Source organism: Vulpes lagopus, chromosome 7 (genome assembly GCF_018345385.1).
Source record: "Vulpes lagopus strain Blue_001 chromosome 7, ASM1834538v1, whole genome shotgun sequence".
NCBI classification, from domain to species: domain Eukaryota; kingdom Metazoa; phylum Chordata; class Mammalia; order Carnivora; family Canidae; genus Vulpes; species Vulpes lagopus.
The window spans coordinates 67,653,697-67,672,467 of NC_054830.1; the positions used below are offsets into that span (position 1 = coordinate 67,653,697).

General features: G+C 47.1%; 1 protein-coding gene across 8 annotated transcripts in view; it reads right to left on the bottom strand.

Moving 5' to 3' along the window:
- The window catches only part of PALM2AKAP2 (PALM2 and AKAP2 fusion), a 331,425-nt gene that overhangs the window by 24,081 nt on the left and 288,573 nt on the right, over positions 1 to 18,771 (bottom strand). For all 8 annotated transcript variants that reach the window (XM_041761309.1, XM_041761307.1, XM_041761308.1 and 5 more), the window contains one exon: positions 8,202 to 10,662. In XM_041761309.1, the coding sequence (XP_041617243.1) occupies positions 8,202 to 10,662 (2,461 nt within the window). The remainder of the gene's footprint in view (positions 1 to 8,201; positions 10,663 to 18,771) is intronic.

Below are 18,771 nucleotides of genomic sequence, written 5' to 3' on the forward strand. Positions count from 1 at the left end.
GGGATCTTATAAGAATTAGGTCCCTTGATTCATCTTCTCTTTGTCAGCTCAAGATTACATCCTTTTTGTTTAATGTGCTGGAGTCTGATTTTTCGGAAGCCGCTCTCCTAACTTGGAGCTTGGAGTAGCCACATATGGCAGCCAAGGGTAAGCAGCAAGGACACCACGTGGTATCCCCAGAAAAGCCAGAGCACCACTGGGAGGCAACCCAGACATTCTGGATACATCAGAAGACCAGCACAAAGAGCAATGACAGCAGCCCCTGCGTACAGATGGGAATTAAACTGGTGGAAATGCAGTGCCTTTTCCAAAGTTCTACTTTGCCCAAAAGCCATACCCCTAGACTTTGCATGGAAGATAGAGTCCCTGTCTTCTCGGGGGCGAGGCTGACAGGTGTAACCATGGCAGCTGTTCTTTTCAAACCTTGGAGGAGAATGTCCAAAAGAACTTTGAATTCTGTTAATTTGAAAAGTCCTGCTTTCATCATATACATTCACCCCTTGTCAAACACCACCTTCAATCTAGCCTTTTCTTGACCATTCCTTCTCAAATGGCATGCATTTTTTAAAAGATGAACATATTTGGGGTGCCTGGGTGGCTCAGTCGGTTAAGGGTCTGACTCTTGATTTCAGCTCAGGTCATGATCTCAGGGTTGTGAGATCAAGCCCCACGCCGGGCTCTGTGCTCAGCATAGAGTCAGCTTGAGATTCTCTCTCCTTCTCCCCACTTGTGTGCTCTCTCTAAATAAACAAATATAAAAATCTTTTTTAAAAAAATGAACATATTTTCTGGGTTCAGATGAAGCAAAACACAGGGGAACTTCTGATCCAAGGCAGAAGGATCAACACTGAGCAAAAGAACAGCGGGAAGCAGCCACGGTGCTCAGTGACCACCAGGAAATGTTGGCTTTGGCTTCACTCTACCAAACATGTTCGGTTAATGGAATAGACACTTAATTTCTGCTGTCCTCAAAATAAGAAATTGATTCCTTGTTCGAGTACCCAGTTCTTCCAAAGATTTCAGGGAATGGGCCCATTTCTGGAATGAAGGAGTGTGTTTTCTTCTGGGGAATGAACCTTCAGAGAGAACTGATGGGAGCCATCAGGCTAGACAGCGGACACTGACTACGCTCCTCCCCTCCGCCCTCTGTTCAGGTCTTTGGACAGCACCACCAATTTTGCCTACTGCAATTTGGAGCACTGGAGTTAAGTTCTGGAACCAATCTGGGGCACTAGGGCAGCACTGTCTCGTGGCCTCTGAGAGCAAATTCATCCGCCCAGACCACAGTGAGCAGAGGACTTCAGAGCCATAGTGGTTCCAAACAGCAGAGGGCAGGAAGGACCCAAGGCAAGGCAGGGGTCAGGCCTGAGACTGGGAGAAACTCAGTCACTGTCAGTTGGAGAGGGGAGCTGTTACTACACACTTTGTCAACCTGCAGGGCAGGGGCACGGGTTTAGCAGAGGACGAGAAAAGGTAGAGGAAGAATAAGGGCTTTGGAAACAAATGAGCCTGGGTTTGAACCTGGCTTTGCAACTTCCTGGCTGAGTGATCTCAGGCAGGTTACTTCATCTCTTTTAGGACTCTGATATTACTTCTTTGAAAAGGGAGTATCATTGTAGGTCGACGATCTCTCAAGTCCAGTTTCAAAATCCAACCCAAGCTCAGAAAACCAAGTCATAACTTATTTGGCAACAACACCTGACAAGACCCCGCATGAGGCCCTTCTTAGTCTTTATTTATCCTACTTAATGTAAGTAACTCTTCCTAAGTTTAATAGCAGAGATCTAATTTGATGGTAGGGGTTTGTTCCAGACCCTACCGGGGGGTGGAAGAAAATCAAAGTATATGCCTTGCATTGCTTTTCTAAATAATAGTTTATATACTTTATGGCTTTTCTGAAATCAGAAAAACTCTGAATGTACCTGGCTTTGTGGACTTGGATACTTTGTATTTACATCTTAGAACACTATTGGGAGGATTAAATGAACAAATGAAAAATGAGAAAATGTGTGTGAAATAACTAGTAGAGTACAAGGTTTAAGGTCTTGGTGACCTGTAGCTACTGTGATTAGGCTGGTATCACCAGAGAATGTTCAGGAAATATGGTAGTAGACACAATGCTCTGCAAGCTGCTCCACACTAAGCTTTAGTACTTTCACGTGGCCAGCTGGGCTCCTGTAGCTTGTATAACCTGTGCTGCCTGTAGAAGAGGGAAGTGCTGTATACCCCCAGAAGGAGAGCCCTCTCTCACCTGGGCCTGTCACAGAATCCTTCCACCAGTTGCTAACATAAGGTCTTCTACTGTGGACCAATGAAGGCATCTCAAGTGAGATTTGGCCTTCTCCAGCTCTAACTTCACAAGGGATAAGCCACCAAGCTCTCCTTCATGAATATTGTGCTGCTAATCAATACTTTTTTTCTGTCCAGGACTTTTATTTATGATTTTTCAAGATAAGAGGAAAAAAAAAAAAGACCCAGTCACTAATCTTTATAATAACGTAATGGTCATCTCATGGGTAATCTTTTTTAAAAATTTTATTTAAATTAATTTGCCAACATATAGTAGAAGACCCAGTGCTCATCTCATCATATATCTTCCTTAATGCCCGTCACCCAGTTACGCTATGCCCCCACCCACCTCCCCTTCTGCAACCCTTTGTTTGTTTCACAGAGTTGGGAGTCTCTCATGGTTTGTCTTCCTCTCGAATTTTTCCCCAGTTTCCCCACTTCCCTTACAGTCCCTTTCACTATTTCTTATATTCCACATATGAGTGAGACCATATAATTGTCTTTCTCTGATTGACTTCTTTCACTCAGCATAATACCCTCCAGTTCCATCCACATCGATGTAAATGGTAGATGTTCATCCTTTCTGATGGCTGAGTAATATTCCATTCTATATACATAGACCACATCTTCTTTATCCATTCATCTGTTGAAGGACATCATGGCTCCTTCCACAGTTTGGCAATTGTGGACATTGCCACTGTGAACACTGGGGTGCAGGTGTCCCATCATTTCACTACATCTGGATCTTTGGGATAAATACTCAGTAAATGCAATTGCTGGGTCATAGGGTAGCTCTATTTTTAACTTTCTGAGGCACCTCCACACTGTTTTTCCAGAGTGGCTACACCAGCTTGCATTCCCACCAATAGTGCAAGAGGGTTCCCCTCGTGGGTAATCTTAATTCAAACTGAGGGTAGGAGTTGAAACTCCCCGGAAATTTTATCTTTATAAGATACATAACTATCACATCTTTCCATCTATTAAAAGACATGAACTCCAAGTTAGGGAACTCAATATCCACACCTTCTTCTTTACCACTTCCCCCAAATCTCCCACTGGGCAAATTCTCCGACTTGGTAGATCAGTGCAACATCTGGCATGAAAGCGGAAACTATTTTTAACAACAAAAGTAAGCATCACCTAACTAACTGGGTTTCTCTGTCATGCCCAGAACTTGGAAGTGAAACCAGGATATCTAATAATAGACAACAGGCACTAAAATGAGTACTGTCTGTTGACAGCCCGAATGTGAAAGGATGTTTGAAAAGATCCAAAATGTAACTTTGATAAAATGTTTGGGTTTTCCCCCCAAATGTGAACCTCAAGGGTGTTTCCAGCAGTGCTGCAGGTAACACGTTCAGATTAGGCTAGTGCCCCTGCTGGAATCCTTCCTTTCTTCTCTACTTTTGAGTATTATCAACAGAAGGTGCACACATGTTCACTTTTGGAAATATGGCCTGTCACAGGACACACGGCCTTTGTCAAGATGGCACCAGGCCTTTACAAGTTCTTGTACACAGGAAGAGCTCAAGAAAAGCTGGTGGGATGGACTCATTAAAGCAGGAAGACTTTTACTCCATCAATTCATGGATGAAGGCAGCTCTTCACGGTCTGGCTCCAAACCAACTTACTTTCATTTTGTTTCAAATTTCTTCCTTTAGCCTACCCTGACTTTATTTAAGTAAACCAAGTTCTCTCTTCCTTTTGGGCCTCCTTAGGTGCCCTTCCTTCTCACTGGAACAAGTGCCCCTCCACCCTAGGAACCCAACCTCTCCTTCAGTTCAAAGCACGGATGGTGGTTTCCTAAGAAAGGAAGACTTCCCTTAGACTCCCAATAAGGTGATCTTTCTTGATCTGTGCTCCTATAGGTTTTCATGCTTCTCTGTCATGAAATTGTCAACTTTGATACTGTTTCTCTCATTGTTCCCTGAGTGCAGGGACTGCATCAGCCTTGCTCACCTCTGTATGAGCAAAAGTCACACAGACCCCACTTAAGTGAAACTTCTTCCTTTAAAATCACCTAAGGGCCAACAGGATACAATTTCCAAAAGAATTTTCCTAATAACTTGCTTTTGAGAATAACCATGTCCTCTTAAAAATATCTTCTCCATCTTTGAAAGGCAAGGAAACTAAATGGAAAAATGAGTTATCTTTTCAACACCTGGGAAATGGTTGGGGAGAATTCGCAGATTTGTTTTTCCCTAGGACATCTTGGCCTTCAGTGAATTCTACTTCCCTTAGGGTTCAGGATCCTAGCATGTTCCCAGCATGACTTCCGCCAGAGGAGAAGTTAAAAATCATATTTTTCATCACCTAATATTCAATCCTCAAGCTGAGTCATGCAACCAATCAGCTGAATCACCTCTCTGGTGGGACGTGTGGAGTATTACAGGAAGAATTTAGCATCATCTCCATTCACAAAACCAAATTTGGAGCAAGCAGTTCCAACGCTGGCTATGAATCGTCCAGGCTAGCTGTTCAGAACAATGTGTCCGCCTCCTCCCTAATCATGAACTTGGAGGCTGGCTAGCCAAGCAATACTCCAAACATTTCCAGGCATGGATAGATAGAGAATTACATCTTATGTTCAGTTTTTTTTTTTTCAATCTATGTTGTAAATCTGGGCAGCCCTGCCACTGACTTCAAAAGTTCTAGAGATAAAGATGAAGGAATGAGGTGCACATGTGTCCTTACCACAATTGTGTTCAGTGCAACAACAAAATCATTGCAGTACACAGACTTGCATGGATGAATTACCATGCAGAAGGGATATTAGCATTAGCATGGAGGGAAGTGCTAGGAAAATCAGGCCTGGGCTGCTGGGATGCTGAGGGCAAACTAAGAACCCTGTCTTATTTTAAGCCGGGTGGGAAAGCCCTGGGAGACCACAACAGGTCTGGGAATAGGGGAAAGTGTTGAAATGTTCGATTTGTACGGACAGGCTAGAAATAAAGGGGGGAGGGGAGTGATATGGTGGGAGATTCAACTAAGAGGTAAAGAAAACTGAAAATACCTACTGAGCACACACACTTTATGGAAGGTTCTATAGTGAAATAATGTAAAAGGAGAGTTAGGTACATAGAGCTAGCTCTAACTGATAGGAGGGCCATGGTGTTCTATCTTCCAAGTGAACAGAAGCTGCTGAGATGCCTGAAGAAGTTTCCTCCCCAAGACTTTGAGTTTTTATGCAGGTCCTTTAGAGTCATTTGCATGTGAAGTAGGCTTCTCAGATTGGGCTGAATTAGAGTGGTATGAAAATTATTTCTAGGATACTATATAGAATGCCCACTAGCATCTCTGTATCAAGCTAGCCCTCAAGAATTTCAAGTGAATCTGATAACTAAGGATCTTTGGGAAAAGCCAACCAGTCTCTATTAAGCACACATACACATACAAATGCCCTTGAAATTTTTCTTTGCCTCACTCAGCTGGCCACTGCCCTGTGACCTACAGGAATTAAAAACTGTAACAAGAAAGTCACCATGCTTTTCCTCTTTCTCTTCTCTTTCTTTCCTTCATGAACAATTTAGTCCAAAAGCCATTGGGGAGGGGCTCAACAAGATAGCGCTGCAGTGGGGGTGAGAGGAATCACAGTGGCTCAGAGTGGTGTGGCGGAGCCACAGCAGGGTGGGTGGGGAAGAGCGGTGATCTAGCACATGGTACTGGGGCCCAAGTTGGAGAAGGAAAATAGGAGATTGGTTATGTAAGGTGAGGAAGGAATTGATCAAATAATAAACACACTGAGGATAGTGAGAAACAGGTATCTTGTTGTCAAGAAGGAGGTTACAAATATGGAGAGAATATGAACCCTCTGGTATTAGATTTGAAAGTACCAAGAATTGAAAATATCAAGAGAATATGAACCCGCTGGTATTAGATTTGAAAGTATCAAGAATTGGAAGTATCAAGGTGAGCTCATGGTTTTCAAGATAGATAGGCATGTAGGTAGGTGGATCAACAGACAGACAGACAGGATGTGTGTATATTCTCTAATTCGGCTTGTTGAAAGTGTCTTGGAGCAGTGACAGTCCAATAACAATGAGCACACCAAGCACCCGGAGTTTGGTTTCTAAATTCTATTCTCCTCTAACAGGAATTAGTGCTATTTGAAGAAATGGTTGATTTCGGGGTTAGGAAAGCATAAGATGAGACTGGAACACCTTGTGGTGTCCTAAAAGACATGCTGAGCGAATAATGAGGACATGTCAAAAAGACACCAAAGTTAGCTTGAAAAGGCTCCCATAAGCTATGTCTAAACAAACTAAGAATAAAAATAATGGAAATGGATTCTAACCCACTGAATATAATAGCAATCCAAAAGACCACAGTGACATAAATAGATACGTGAATAGATCTGAAGTATGATGAGGAATGGAATAAATATTACATAGTGCCAAAGTAACTCCCCACAGAATATTTATTAATTACAAAGGACACAGTAATTTTACCGTAGAAGCCTGTCAGACCCTCCCTGGAACAAGTGATCAAAATTAATATCGTGAAAAAAGTCAGTATCTGTCCCTGTAAGGGACACCTGATTGGATATAGTGAGAAGAATATGGCATTATTTTTGTGGTATTCCCATCAAAGATGCATAACTAAATGTACTCATGTGAAAGCATAGACAAACCCAAGCTGAGGGACACTCTACAAAAGTGAGCATGATGGGGCCTCATGTTGGCAACTTACTCTCAAATGGTTCAGAATAAAAGATATTTGTACCAGGGAACTTTTCTTTAGGTTAAGATTATTTCAAAATCTAAAAATTAATAATTGAAAGAGTTACCTTGAGTCACTGTAGATATGATGGAAGCCAAGTGTCAAGATGGGATTAAGATCTGGATAAACTAAGTCAAATGCCAGCAATTATATGTTAGGTAATGCTTTTTTGGATGGTCTCCAGTAAGAGAAGTTATCCCTCAGTCCATTATGAACCAATACTTAAAAAAAAAAAAAAAACACACACACACAAAATTCCACACTTGGATTTGAGGACAATATCAAATTGCAACAAGGATCGTCAAGTGCTTGTTCTCGATGTCTGTACTTATTCTCATTGTGGACCGGTCACAGAGTCCAGGGACTAGCCCAGACACACTTTGAGCAGTACTTCTCTACTGCACACGTGGCTCTCCAATTGCCGTCATATCCAAATAGGAAATAAAAACTACAGTAGGTCGCACTGTTACCCATAATGGTAGCAACATTAATTACCACCATAATTAGCACCAATCATTCATACAAAGCTTTCAAGAAAGGGACTGCCCAGACAATGGGAAGGGACTCAAGACGTGCCTTTAACAGAATAACTGAATTTCTCTCCAAATGCATCATAGGACAACAATGAATGAGACCACCCCTGATTCCAAGGCAACTGCATTGTGATGACTAAAAGGAAGACAAATCCAATCCTACAGAAGGATAAAAAACATCTTCTACGGAATGACAGGACTGTCATTGCTAGAAAGGATCTGGCATTTAGCAGGGGTTAGCAGAGCACATGCCCCAATCAGCTGGGTCTGCTTTAACCACAGATACTAAGGGTCAAGCTACTGACGCCCAGCAGTCCACACGTAGGCTCCCCCTGCGAGGGTCTGTGCCACACACGGGCCCCCCCTCGGCCAGAGGCAGCCTTTTCCTATAAAAGAGAACAATCCTCTACTAAACCAGACCCGGAGCAGAGCCACGAGAAAGAAGCGATTGCACCGTCAGGGAAATGGCACACCAGCCAGGCCCAGGGTCCCTCTAGGGGACACGTTGACTTCCGTTGTCCGTCTCTGGACACTGACCCCTGGTGTCGGTGCCCCCTGACGCGGACTCTAGCCACACGCAGAGGAGGCTCCGCAAAGAGACACGCAAGCTGCAGTCAGCCGATCGCCGCAGCGGCTGTCCCTGGTGCGCACCTCACTCACCTGGAGCGGTTTTGCAGCTGGACGCTCGGGAGGGCAGCGACGGGGCGCTCTTGGCCCTGGGGCTCTGGGTGCTCTGCAAGACCTGTCTCTGCCTCTTCAGCTCCTCTTCCCTTTCCTGGGCTGCTCGGATCTCTTCTTCGATCATGGACAAAGTCCGCTGCTTCCTCGACCTCAGCTTGAAGGGCCCCACCATCACATCGGCCTCCTGGGTGGCCAGGAGCGAGGCCGTGCTCCTGAGCTCGGCGGCCTCCGAGTACTTGCTGAAGTAGCTCCCTTCAGGTCTGGCCTCTTCCATGCTCACGGGGCCGCAGGGCTGCAGCGCGGGCGGCGCCTGGGAGGGCCCCCTGTCCCTGAGCGCCCGGTCTTCAGTGGCCAGAATCTTTGGCAACACCTCCCTTTTCTCCTGAACAGGGGAGGACACCTGGGGTGGCTCAAACATGCTCTGCGGCTTCTCCGAGCCGGGGGCCCCAGCGCCCCCCGCTTCCTCCAGACTTGCTCGGGGTCCCTGTGCTTCGGGCCCACGCTGGCTGGCTTCGGACGCGGCCCTGTCCGCTCGCTCGGCTATGGCTTGCTGAATGGCATTCTGCACCAGGAGACCAGCCTGATATTCCAAGGGGTCATCCACCGACGGCGAATCTCCCAGCGTGGAAGAAGGGGAATAGAAACCGTGATCACTAAAGGACTTGGAGACGCCTTCCCCTCGGCCCTCCGAAGGGTTGTCCGTCTGCGGAGTCTGGGGCAGAGAAAAATCGGCCAGTGAGTTCTCCTGGAGGGCGTTGGTGGTTTCGTTGGATGCCCCGCTGTCACTGATGTTGTCCATGCTGAAGTCATTGGACAGGGTCTCCAGGACAGTGGTGTCCTGGGACCTCACGGACAATTCATCCAAACCAGAGTCCAGCTCCTCTTGGGTCAGGGAGACATTCACTGACCTGGAAAACTGATCCAAGATCCCAGGATCGTCATCCTTGACCACAGTGAGGACGGCCCGGGCACTGGTAAACTCCCCGTCCTCTGCCCACAGTTTGGATAAGGGCCCGCGTTTGGAAGGCTCACTGTAGGGCCCTTCCTTCCCCGGAGGAGCTGCGCTGCCCTGGCTTCCCCCCGAAGACTGGCTCTCCGGGCCACAGCTGGCTTTCTGCCCCTTGGCTGCGGATGCCCCGGGGTCTTCTGGAGGCCCCCCGATGGAAGCTGGTCTCGAGATGGTCAGCGGCTTATCTGAGCTGACCGACCCCAGGGGCTTGTAGAAGGGCTTGACGGAGAAGAGCCTGGGTGTGCTCTGGCCCTTGGCCACCGTCTGCCTGGAACTCTCCATGAGCTGGAACTGTTTGCGGGCAGCAGAGAAGTCTATCTGTTCGGTGACAATGTCCTCCTTTGCGTGTTCTGTGGCAGCGGCGGGGTCCCGGGGGGCGGCAGGTGCTGCGCAGGGCTGGGGCTGGGGCTGGGGTTGGGGCGGCTGCTGCTGCTGCTGCTGCTGCTGCTGCTGCTGCTGCTGCATCAGCAGCTGCTCCTGCTGCGCCCTCCTCTCCTTGCGCTCCTTGTACTTTTTATGCGACTCCAGATGCTCCTCGTCCAGCTGCTCCTCGATGGTCTTCTCCTGGGGAGGGTTCCACCACTTGGCCGCAATGCCAGGGTTCTTTTTCACGGCCTGACTCCGGATGAGCTCCCTCCTCTCCTTCTCCAGCTCCAGCATCTCCTCCGACGGCCTCACTTTGCGGACGCAGTACTGCTCTCGCTCGCCCTCGTCGTCCTCAAAGAGCCTGGAGGGCTTCTTGTCCTCGTGGAAGGCGCGCAGCTCAAACTTGGCCTCCTTCTTCAGCGTGGTGAGTGTGGGCTCCCCCTCGCGGCCCGCGCCCCCGGGCGCCCGCACCCCGCTGCCCCCGCGCCCCGCCAGCGCGTCCCGGGGCTGGTCCAGGGCAGGGGCGCGGCCGTTGGCCTCTGTGGCCTCCGCCAGGGCACCCCCAGGGGGGCCGGTGGTGGCCTCAGTGGGCGGAGGGACCCGTCCAGCCGCTGCGCTCCCCGTGGGTTGGGGCGGGCTGGCTGCGCGGGCAGGGAGGCTGAGGCCGGGCTCCGGGGGTTCCGGGGGCTCCGGGGACTCCAGGGGCTCCGGGGACCACGTGCCGTTGTAAGCCCCGTCCACCGCCGGGGCGTCGCAGCCACTGGCCTCCAGCACCTCGTCTAGGTAGCGGATCTCTCGGGCCACATCGTTATCCAGAACCTCGGGGCGGTCGGCCGGGAGCCCGTTGTGGGGGGGCGAGTAGAAAGGGGAGGAGCGGTCCATGGAATGCGGGGCGCAGCTGATTCCCGGGACGCTTTTGCTTTTACATTCTGCCAGCGACACCTCAATTTCCATGGCTTGGTGGTCTAGGGGAAGGGCGCTGGGCGCAGGCTCCAGGGGGTCGGCACTGCCGTCGGCTCTCTGGCCCTCTAGCCGGATATCATCCTCGGAGAGCTGGGGGGGCTTCTGGAAGAGAGACAGAGACCACCAAAGTCAGAGTCAGACGCGAAACCTCATGCGGAAGCCAACACGGGGGGAATTACTTGGTAACTCGCTGGAAGGAAAAGTGAACCGATGACGAGTTCCTTGGAACAGAGAGTTCCCTTCTAGTAATTTCTCACACGCTCGTTTTGTTGTGGTGACTCCTACGCAAACCTCCCTAAGTTACAGATTCCCCGTTTTTTGTTTGCGGGGTGGTCCCGGAGGGAACTTACAACACATGCTTATCCCGTTTTTAAATTTCAAAGTAACCTAAGATTCAGATCATTTGAAGACACTGTTCAGAGATCTTCAAAAAGAGAAGAGATTCTATTAGCGATTGTACCAGAGTTTTGGAAGATATTTTAACAGTAAACTACCACTCCAGAAATGTAATAGGACCATTTGTGTGTCCCCAGCTATAATAAGATGGTCCTTTCGCATGAGCAATTCTTCTTGAAAACGTGATTCTCTGCCAGAGGTGATGCAATCCTTTTGGAGGCAAGAAACTTCTTGGAAAATTTTTCCAAAATAAAATACTGGAAAACAGTAGATTCCTCCCAAGGCCCCTAATGGCTACAGTGCCCCCATTGTCCAGGCTCTTAATTGAGCATGTGCATTATAAACACCATAACCAAAGCCCCTGACCGCACAGTTCTGTTCTCTGTGACTACATCAAAACAATACTCCTTACTTAAGGAGTGAGTGTTGCTTTAAAAAGTTAGTGGCCAGCAGCTCCATTCCAGTTCCCTAAATGTTCTGTATGTGATAAGCTCCAATCCTGGTGTTAAATAAGAAAAGGCACCTGGTGGCTCAGTGGTTGAGCGTCTGCCTTCAGCTCAGGTCGTGATCCCAAGGTCCCTTCCTGCTTCTCCCTCTGCCTATGTCTCTGCTTCTCTGTGTGTGTGTATGTCTCATGAATAAGTAAACAAAATCTGAAAGAAAGAAAGAAAGAAGAAAGAAAGAAAGAAAGAAAGAAAGAAAGAAAGAAAGAAAGAAAGAAAAAGAAAGAAAGACGACATCTTAGTTTCAAAATAAATCCTATCTTTTTCACCAACTACCAATCCCATGTAATTTTATTTGGGATTTGTAAAATTAATTTTCAAATCCTAGGATGATTTTTCTTTTCATACTCAAGGACTCTGGTTTATCTCAGAAAATTCAGTGGTGAATTGTGAGCTTAATTAATGGGTGTCCCCTCAAGTTCACTGACACCTTGGTCAAGTTTGTCTTCCTCTCTCCAGTCTATGGTGTGTGCCTGGTATTATTGACAGGGTTCACACAAAACTGCAAGATGGTATCATTTTCATTTGTGTCCATTGTAAACGATTTTAATATCGCAGAACATAATTATAAAACACCACTGTAGGATGATTCTGAGGGGAGTCATTTCAAAATCCCTCCAAGGAAGGTGCATAGTATGGATTTGTTGATGAGACTCAGGACAACATGGGAATTCACCCTATGTGCTCTTGCGCTGCTGTCAGAATGCTGAAAAACTCTCATGGTTATCCATGAACTGGGGGTTTCCTTCACTCTTTATTTTTTACATTCCCCTTTAGACCTAAATCATTCAGGTAATAAATGTTCCTTCTTTAGTCATAGACGACAACTATTCATTTGTCAACACCTTTGGGTCTTGGATGACCTTCCAGTCTAGCTCTGGTCTTTGTCCAAGTCTGGTACTGTAATACCAGATATTTAGAATGCTAAAATCTTTATTTTATTTTATTTGTTTTTACCATCATTAACTAGTGGTTCTTCTATCTTTAGAATGAACTCAAAAGGCATGTCAAAGACGTTTCTACTGCCTTTTAAAAATATCAACTAGACTTTTTTTTTGGTAAGGCAATTGCCAGGGTCTTCTGTGTCATTAAGAATTACAGAAAATTTGAATGCCTGAAATGTCCTGGCTGCCATTCAGTTTCAAATAAACCTAGGTCAAAATTAGCCCTCTCCACGGAAAGCCATTACTGGAATAAACAGACCAACAACAACAACAACAACAAAAAAAAAAATACAAGGCACTGCCACCGTGAGAGTCAGATTATCTGTGACCCTCCCACCCTGGCTTCATTTGGCCAATGATTGACTGCTAACATTCTTTATGGGAATAAGTAGAGCTTTTCTTTCTTTCTTTTTTTTTTTCTTTTTTGATTTTATTTATTTATTCATGAGAGAAACAGAGAGAGAGAGGCAGAGACACAGGCAGAGGGAGAAGCAGGCTCCATGCAGGGAGCCTGACATGGGACTCAATCCCGGGTCTCCAGGATCATGCCCTGGGCTGAAGGCGGTGCTAAACTGCTGAGCCACCGGGGCTGCCCAAGTAGAGCTTTTCTTATATCCTTTTTGGTTTGGGGTAAAAAAAGGTAGGAAAATGGTAGGAAGCTTGAAACTGAAAATATGGTTGAAAATCACTGCCCTATGAAACATGAAATACTTTAGTTGATATAAGAGGACAGAGGGCAAAGTAACAGTAAAAGAAGCTAAAAAGGCAAAGAATTCATTCTATACTTTATTAGTCAATCCATTCATTAAACATGCAGGAGGCTTATTTTGTAGGGTGATAATGAGATTAGCAGCAACCATAAGCTCACGAGACAACACTTTTTTCTTAACAAAAGCTTCCTAGGAAGCTGTAAGTCTATTTTGGATTGTATTTAGTCGGGAGGAGGGAAAAACTTGCCTCTAGTGATCTGCTGCTAATCCCACCCCCACAGCATGGCTCAAGAGCACCTCCTCTCTTTCTCCTTGGTACTTCTCAAGTGTTGGACGATGGACAAACAGATGCCCTGCCCGCCTTTTTTCTCTTATAGAACTTAAAAATTATACCAAGGCATATTTTCTGAAGTAGCGAGTTTTCCAATTCAAAATTTTAAAAGTCTGAGAATAGCATCTGACAATATGTTTTTGCTGTATCCAAAAAAAACTACCATGAGCTTTGAGTCAGACAATGAGTCTCGTTCCTTGAATGTCTTCTATGATGTGTCAAACTGAGATCTTAAAAATGCTAATACTGGTTAAAAGTCAAGAGTCTGGAGTTCCTGTGTAATTTGAGAAGATTCCGTTCCAATACATTTGTTTAAAAAAAATTGAAAGACACTGGAGGGTGTAAACAGGAAGCGGTTCTCTCTCCTTCCTGTTAGTTACAAGGGGGCTCCTCCCACTTCTTTCCACAAATGCGGAATATTTTTCTTGACACTCAGTTCTACCTACTTCAGGGAGCAGCATCCTAATCAGGATAGAAGTGATTCGAGAGATTATGCTGCATTACTGATTCACAATCACGCATCAGAGGTCCTGGGTTCTTGTAAAGTTAGGCAACAATTACAACAAAAGAGCAAATTCCTGAGTTCTCTTCTCAATAGGATGAATTTACCTTCCTGCAAGATGGCCTGATGCAATCAAAGCCCCTAGGAAGTACACCAGGTAAATGGAAGTGGACTGGAAATTCCAAAGCACAGATTTGGCAGGAATCTGGGCTTGGTGTCATTAAATGATGTGTTGCTTAAACCAACAAATGCTTATTGTTCCCTTTGAAGATTAGAAAGACTAGAATTTTCTCCATGCTTGATAAGATGAACCCGATTCCAGATTCAGATAAACTGCACATTCATTAAATGAACCGGAAAGTCCTTTCTGAAATAAACTGTGCCCCAAATGAAAAAAAAGAAAAAGATATAAATGAACCATCAGGGGCGCCTGACTGGTTCAGTATGTAGAACATATATGACTCTTGATTTGGGGGCGTGGGGTTGTGAGTTCAAGCCCCACATTGGGCATAGAGCTTACTTTAAAAAAAAAAAGAAAAAAAAGAAGGAAAGAAGGAAGGAAGGAAGGAAGGAAGGAAGGAAGGAAGGAAGGAAGGAAGGAAGAAAGAAAGAAAGAAAGAAAGAAAGAAAGAAAGAAAGAAAGAAAGAAAGAAAGAACCACCAAACTGGATTTTGAAAGGGTGCTAAGAGATCCATGGGAGATCCCTAGATTTCCCCCTGCTGACCCTCCAGGTGGAGCCCTCCCAGCATGACACATATCACCTGCCAGACTACAGCTTCCCAGAATAGCTAATAGCTGGTCAGGATATCTACTATTTACTTTAAGATGTGTGGACAGAGGCGATGTAATACAGCTTAAATTATATCCAGGGGCAGACGGCCATCCTGACTGGGAATATATATCCCAAGACTGGTCAACCAGGATCTAATCAGAAATTCCAGGCCCCCTAGGTGGTTCCTTCCTGGGTAGTTTAGCTCTCTTTCACTCCCATGGCCCCCTGAGGCTTTGCTAATTGGCATAATGAAGGTGAGAAATGGGTTTTCATCAGTGAAATTAGTGGCTTGTCAATTAGCGTAATAAATGTTAGAAATCAGTGAAATTGGTGGTGTTCAAATGTGCAAATTAGAGATGTTCTCCGAGCTTTCCTGAATAGGATTTACGGACAGAGTGAGCACCATGGCTTATATACCCTTAGGGCTGGTGCTTGGAGACCGAAAACCAAAACCAAACCGCCCTTTCCCCAGTCTTGGGTTCAGAGGACTTTGGTTGTTTAACAACTACTCTACAGTCTTTGTAAAACTGCCTCATCTATCTTCATGCAAGGTGGGGTTGGAGCATCTAGAATCTTCCGGAGCTGAGATTTCTTTGAGGTTGCAGACAGTAGGTTTTATGCCTACTTCTGCAAATGTTCATTTAATAAATATCTGTATGAGTGCCAGCAGTCCAACACCTGCTTTAATTATAACCTGGTTGCCGGGCTGTGTCTCAGCTGCCACTACTTACCAAAATGTACTTAAAATTCATGCAAAGCAAGTTAGTCTGGGCTAATTCACAACCTGGGGGCCTGTGTTTCCAGTGAAAGTTCTGCAGACCCTGTGCAAGACAATCACGGGACTCTTCTTGGAAGAATATAACTCCTTGGTAAGCTGGACTCATGACAAGATCTCTCAAATCTGTTTCGGGAATTAGATTAATGTGTTTAAAAGTACTATGCAGGGGCGCCTGGCTGGCTTAGTCGCTTAAGCATCTGACTCTTGATTTTGGCTCAGGTCATGGTCTCAGGGTTAGGAGATCCAGCCTAGGCCGGGCTCCTCACTCAGCAGGGAGGCTGCCTGAGAGTCTCTCTTTCTTTCTCCCTCTGCCCCTCCCCCACCCTGCCGTGTGCAAGATAAGGCTTTAAAAAAAAAAAAAAAGAAAGAAAGAAAAAGGCACTATGTAAACTGCAAAGTGTTTAATGCAAATGTTCCTTATCATTAAGCAATTTTCCCCTGACATGTTAAATTCTCTCTGCGAACTGGCTTTCTTGGTGGGGGGAGGAGGGGGTGAAGGTGACACTTTGATTTTTGAAAAGAAAACAGAGGCGAAAGGCCCAGGCAAAGCTAAAAGTCAAGCCTAAGGCACCTCTAACCTCCCTAATCTTTTCCTACTCCAGATCCTCAAACGTTAAGTTTAGCTGAAGCCAAGAACAATTAGAAGATGCATTTGCTGCTGCAAGAAACAGAGTAATTGCATAAAGTCATTGCCTCCTGCCTTTAAAAGTCAAAATCTGAAGATGCGATGGAATGGACAGTCAAGAGCCACCCAGATGGGGGGGTCCCGCCACATCTGGAGCAGAGGTGAACTCAGGAGTCTGAGCGGAACGTGGACTGTAGCCTGTACTCTACGAGCCATGCAGATGTGCGAGTGAACGAGGCAGCTTAAGGAGCCTGTCCTGTGGGCACACGATTGAGTGTCACACCCCCTTTTACTATGGACACACTGTTCACGGGACATGCACATACACGCTCTCAGCTGATAGCTGGTAGCAGGGCCCCCTGGCAAGCAGAAAGGCAGAGTTGTCTACTTTTGTCTTAAAAACTTTAGAATATCAAGTTTAGAGAAACTGAAAGATTTTTCCCAAGATCACCTGGCTAGGAAGTGGCACAGCCAGGATTTGAAAGCTGGTTCTTCACATTCTCTCCCAATACCTCAAAAAGTGTGCTCAGTGACAGCAGGCTTCCAAAACGTCTAGGGCTACGTTAAGAAGGGCGGATAGCTTTAAAGAGGATTTACTTGGCTCTCGGGTGGACATTTTGCACCCCTGCGTCTCTGGAAGTGATGGGAGACTCACAATTTGGCTTCCGAAGCCAGAGACCCCCCTCCCCCCTTTATTCAGAACTGAACAGAGACAGACTTCCTGGAGACTGAGTTCAGTTTCCTACCTTCCGCTCTACCTGTAGGGCCCTCCAGTTAGAAACGAGGGTGCTGAGTTCCTGCTCCATCTGGGAATTTTACCTTTCGAGCTGGCCTCTGAAGAGAGTCCTCTCTGCTTCCTCGAGCAATAACCCAGGGGCAAAGATATTAAGATCCCACACCGCAGGCTTTGCAACAGACCCCACACCTACAGGCTGCGACTCCTTCCCAACACCACAGAGTCCACAGCACATGTGAGATTCTGGAAGACTGTTGTTAATGTGCACAGAAAACAGATCGGGGTCCTGACACCTGCCCAGCTGGGGTGACGGACGGCAGCGCGTTCTCTCTTCCCAGGGCACCTGGGCCTGCAGCTGGGAGCATCGTGAGCACAAAGAACCTGCAGGAGGTACATTTTCCTTGGCCGACCTGGCTGGGCCCCGAGGGACTACAGGGCAAGCAAGAAGCCGAAGCTTCTACTCATTTGAAATGCTGGTTGTGTTCGAAGCTTCCCTGCCCACCTCGCCACCACCCTCAGGCTGCTACCTCTGGGCTCCTACCCTACATGCACACAGTGACCCAGATCACTCACACATCAGGCGCTGGCTGCACAACCAGCTTTCTACTCTGAATAACCCAGATTACTTCCTACTAAGGCCATGATATTTAAATTAGAAACACGCTTCCCCAGATAATAGGTGACCTGATCCTTTAATCCAGTTATTTTTAAGTTCCACCAAAAATACAAACTCATTCTTGGCCTAGGTACAGAGGCGTGGCTATAAATTAAGACTTCCGCATAGCTGTGCAACCAGAGAGCATCTCCGGTCTCCCTTCTTATCCTCTCTCTCTTTCCTAAGTCGAGTTTTGAGTACCCAGGACACAACTGCTATCACGGCAGAGCACTGGTTCTGTGGTCCATGTCGTGGAACCATCTAGAAGGTTTCTTATGGGACTCAACTTCCTGGCTGTAGTTTCTGGCACAAAGGTAAATGGAAAGAGGGGATGCCTCCCAGCTAATGGAACCTGCCAAGACACCTGCAAGATGCCCACAGGAGTCTCCTGATCTTGATTAGACTTGAAGGGACCAGGGTAGAGCTACCTGGCTGGAGATCTGGGGCAGAGGGACTCCCTAGGTTGAGGGAACCCCAGGAGTGTGGGAGGGGAGCCCAGGGGTTGAGGGAGGTCAAAGTGCATTCCTGCAAGGATAAGCATGCCTGAGGATAAGCATGCCAGAGAACCTGCAGAGTGGCAAGCCTTGGGCCAAGGCCATGGGGTGGGGGGGGAGCACTGAGCTCTGCAGCAAGGAGTGTACAGCCTTGGAGGCAGGTCACATCAAGAGAGCAAAAAGCACAAGGCAGAGGAAGTGCTAAGTGGGAAGAAAACCACAGCCCTGTTCAACAGCACAAACTGGGCTGGCTAGAAAGAGTTTATGGAGAAAGCTGAGAGCACCCAAGTTCCTCAGCAGCTGGCCTGCAGCCCTCCGGCCCTCCCTGCTGACGAAGGCAGGCCGGGGGCAGGCCAGAGAAAGGACGGGGACTGGGAGCTGGCCCCTTCCACCCACCGCGTGGGGGAACGGAGAATGGGGATGTCTGAGAGTGCCTGGCTTCCTTCCTTGGTTGGGCGCAGGCCTCTGGGCCCGGAAGCGGAGGGGAGAGGCTATCACCAGGGCCACATTCCAGGCCGAGGCAGCCTTTCCTCTTCCACCCCCTCGCAGGGCTTCTTCCGGCCTGGAGGACCAGGGGCCTGTGTCGACTGTGGGAAGCCAGAAGCCTCATCAGTCCCCAAGAAGGACCCCCTCCTGGCTGATGGAACCATGCCAGACTCAAAGCCCCTGAGCACTCCTGGGCAGTTGCAAGCTAAATTTAGAGCAGGATGGGGGTGGGGGGTGCTCAGAGTTAAGGCTACGACCCCTGATAAAGGGAGCTAACA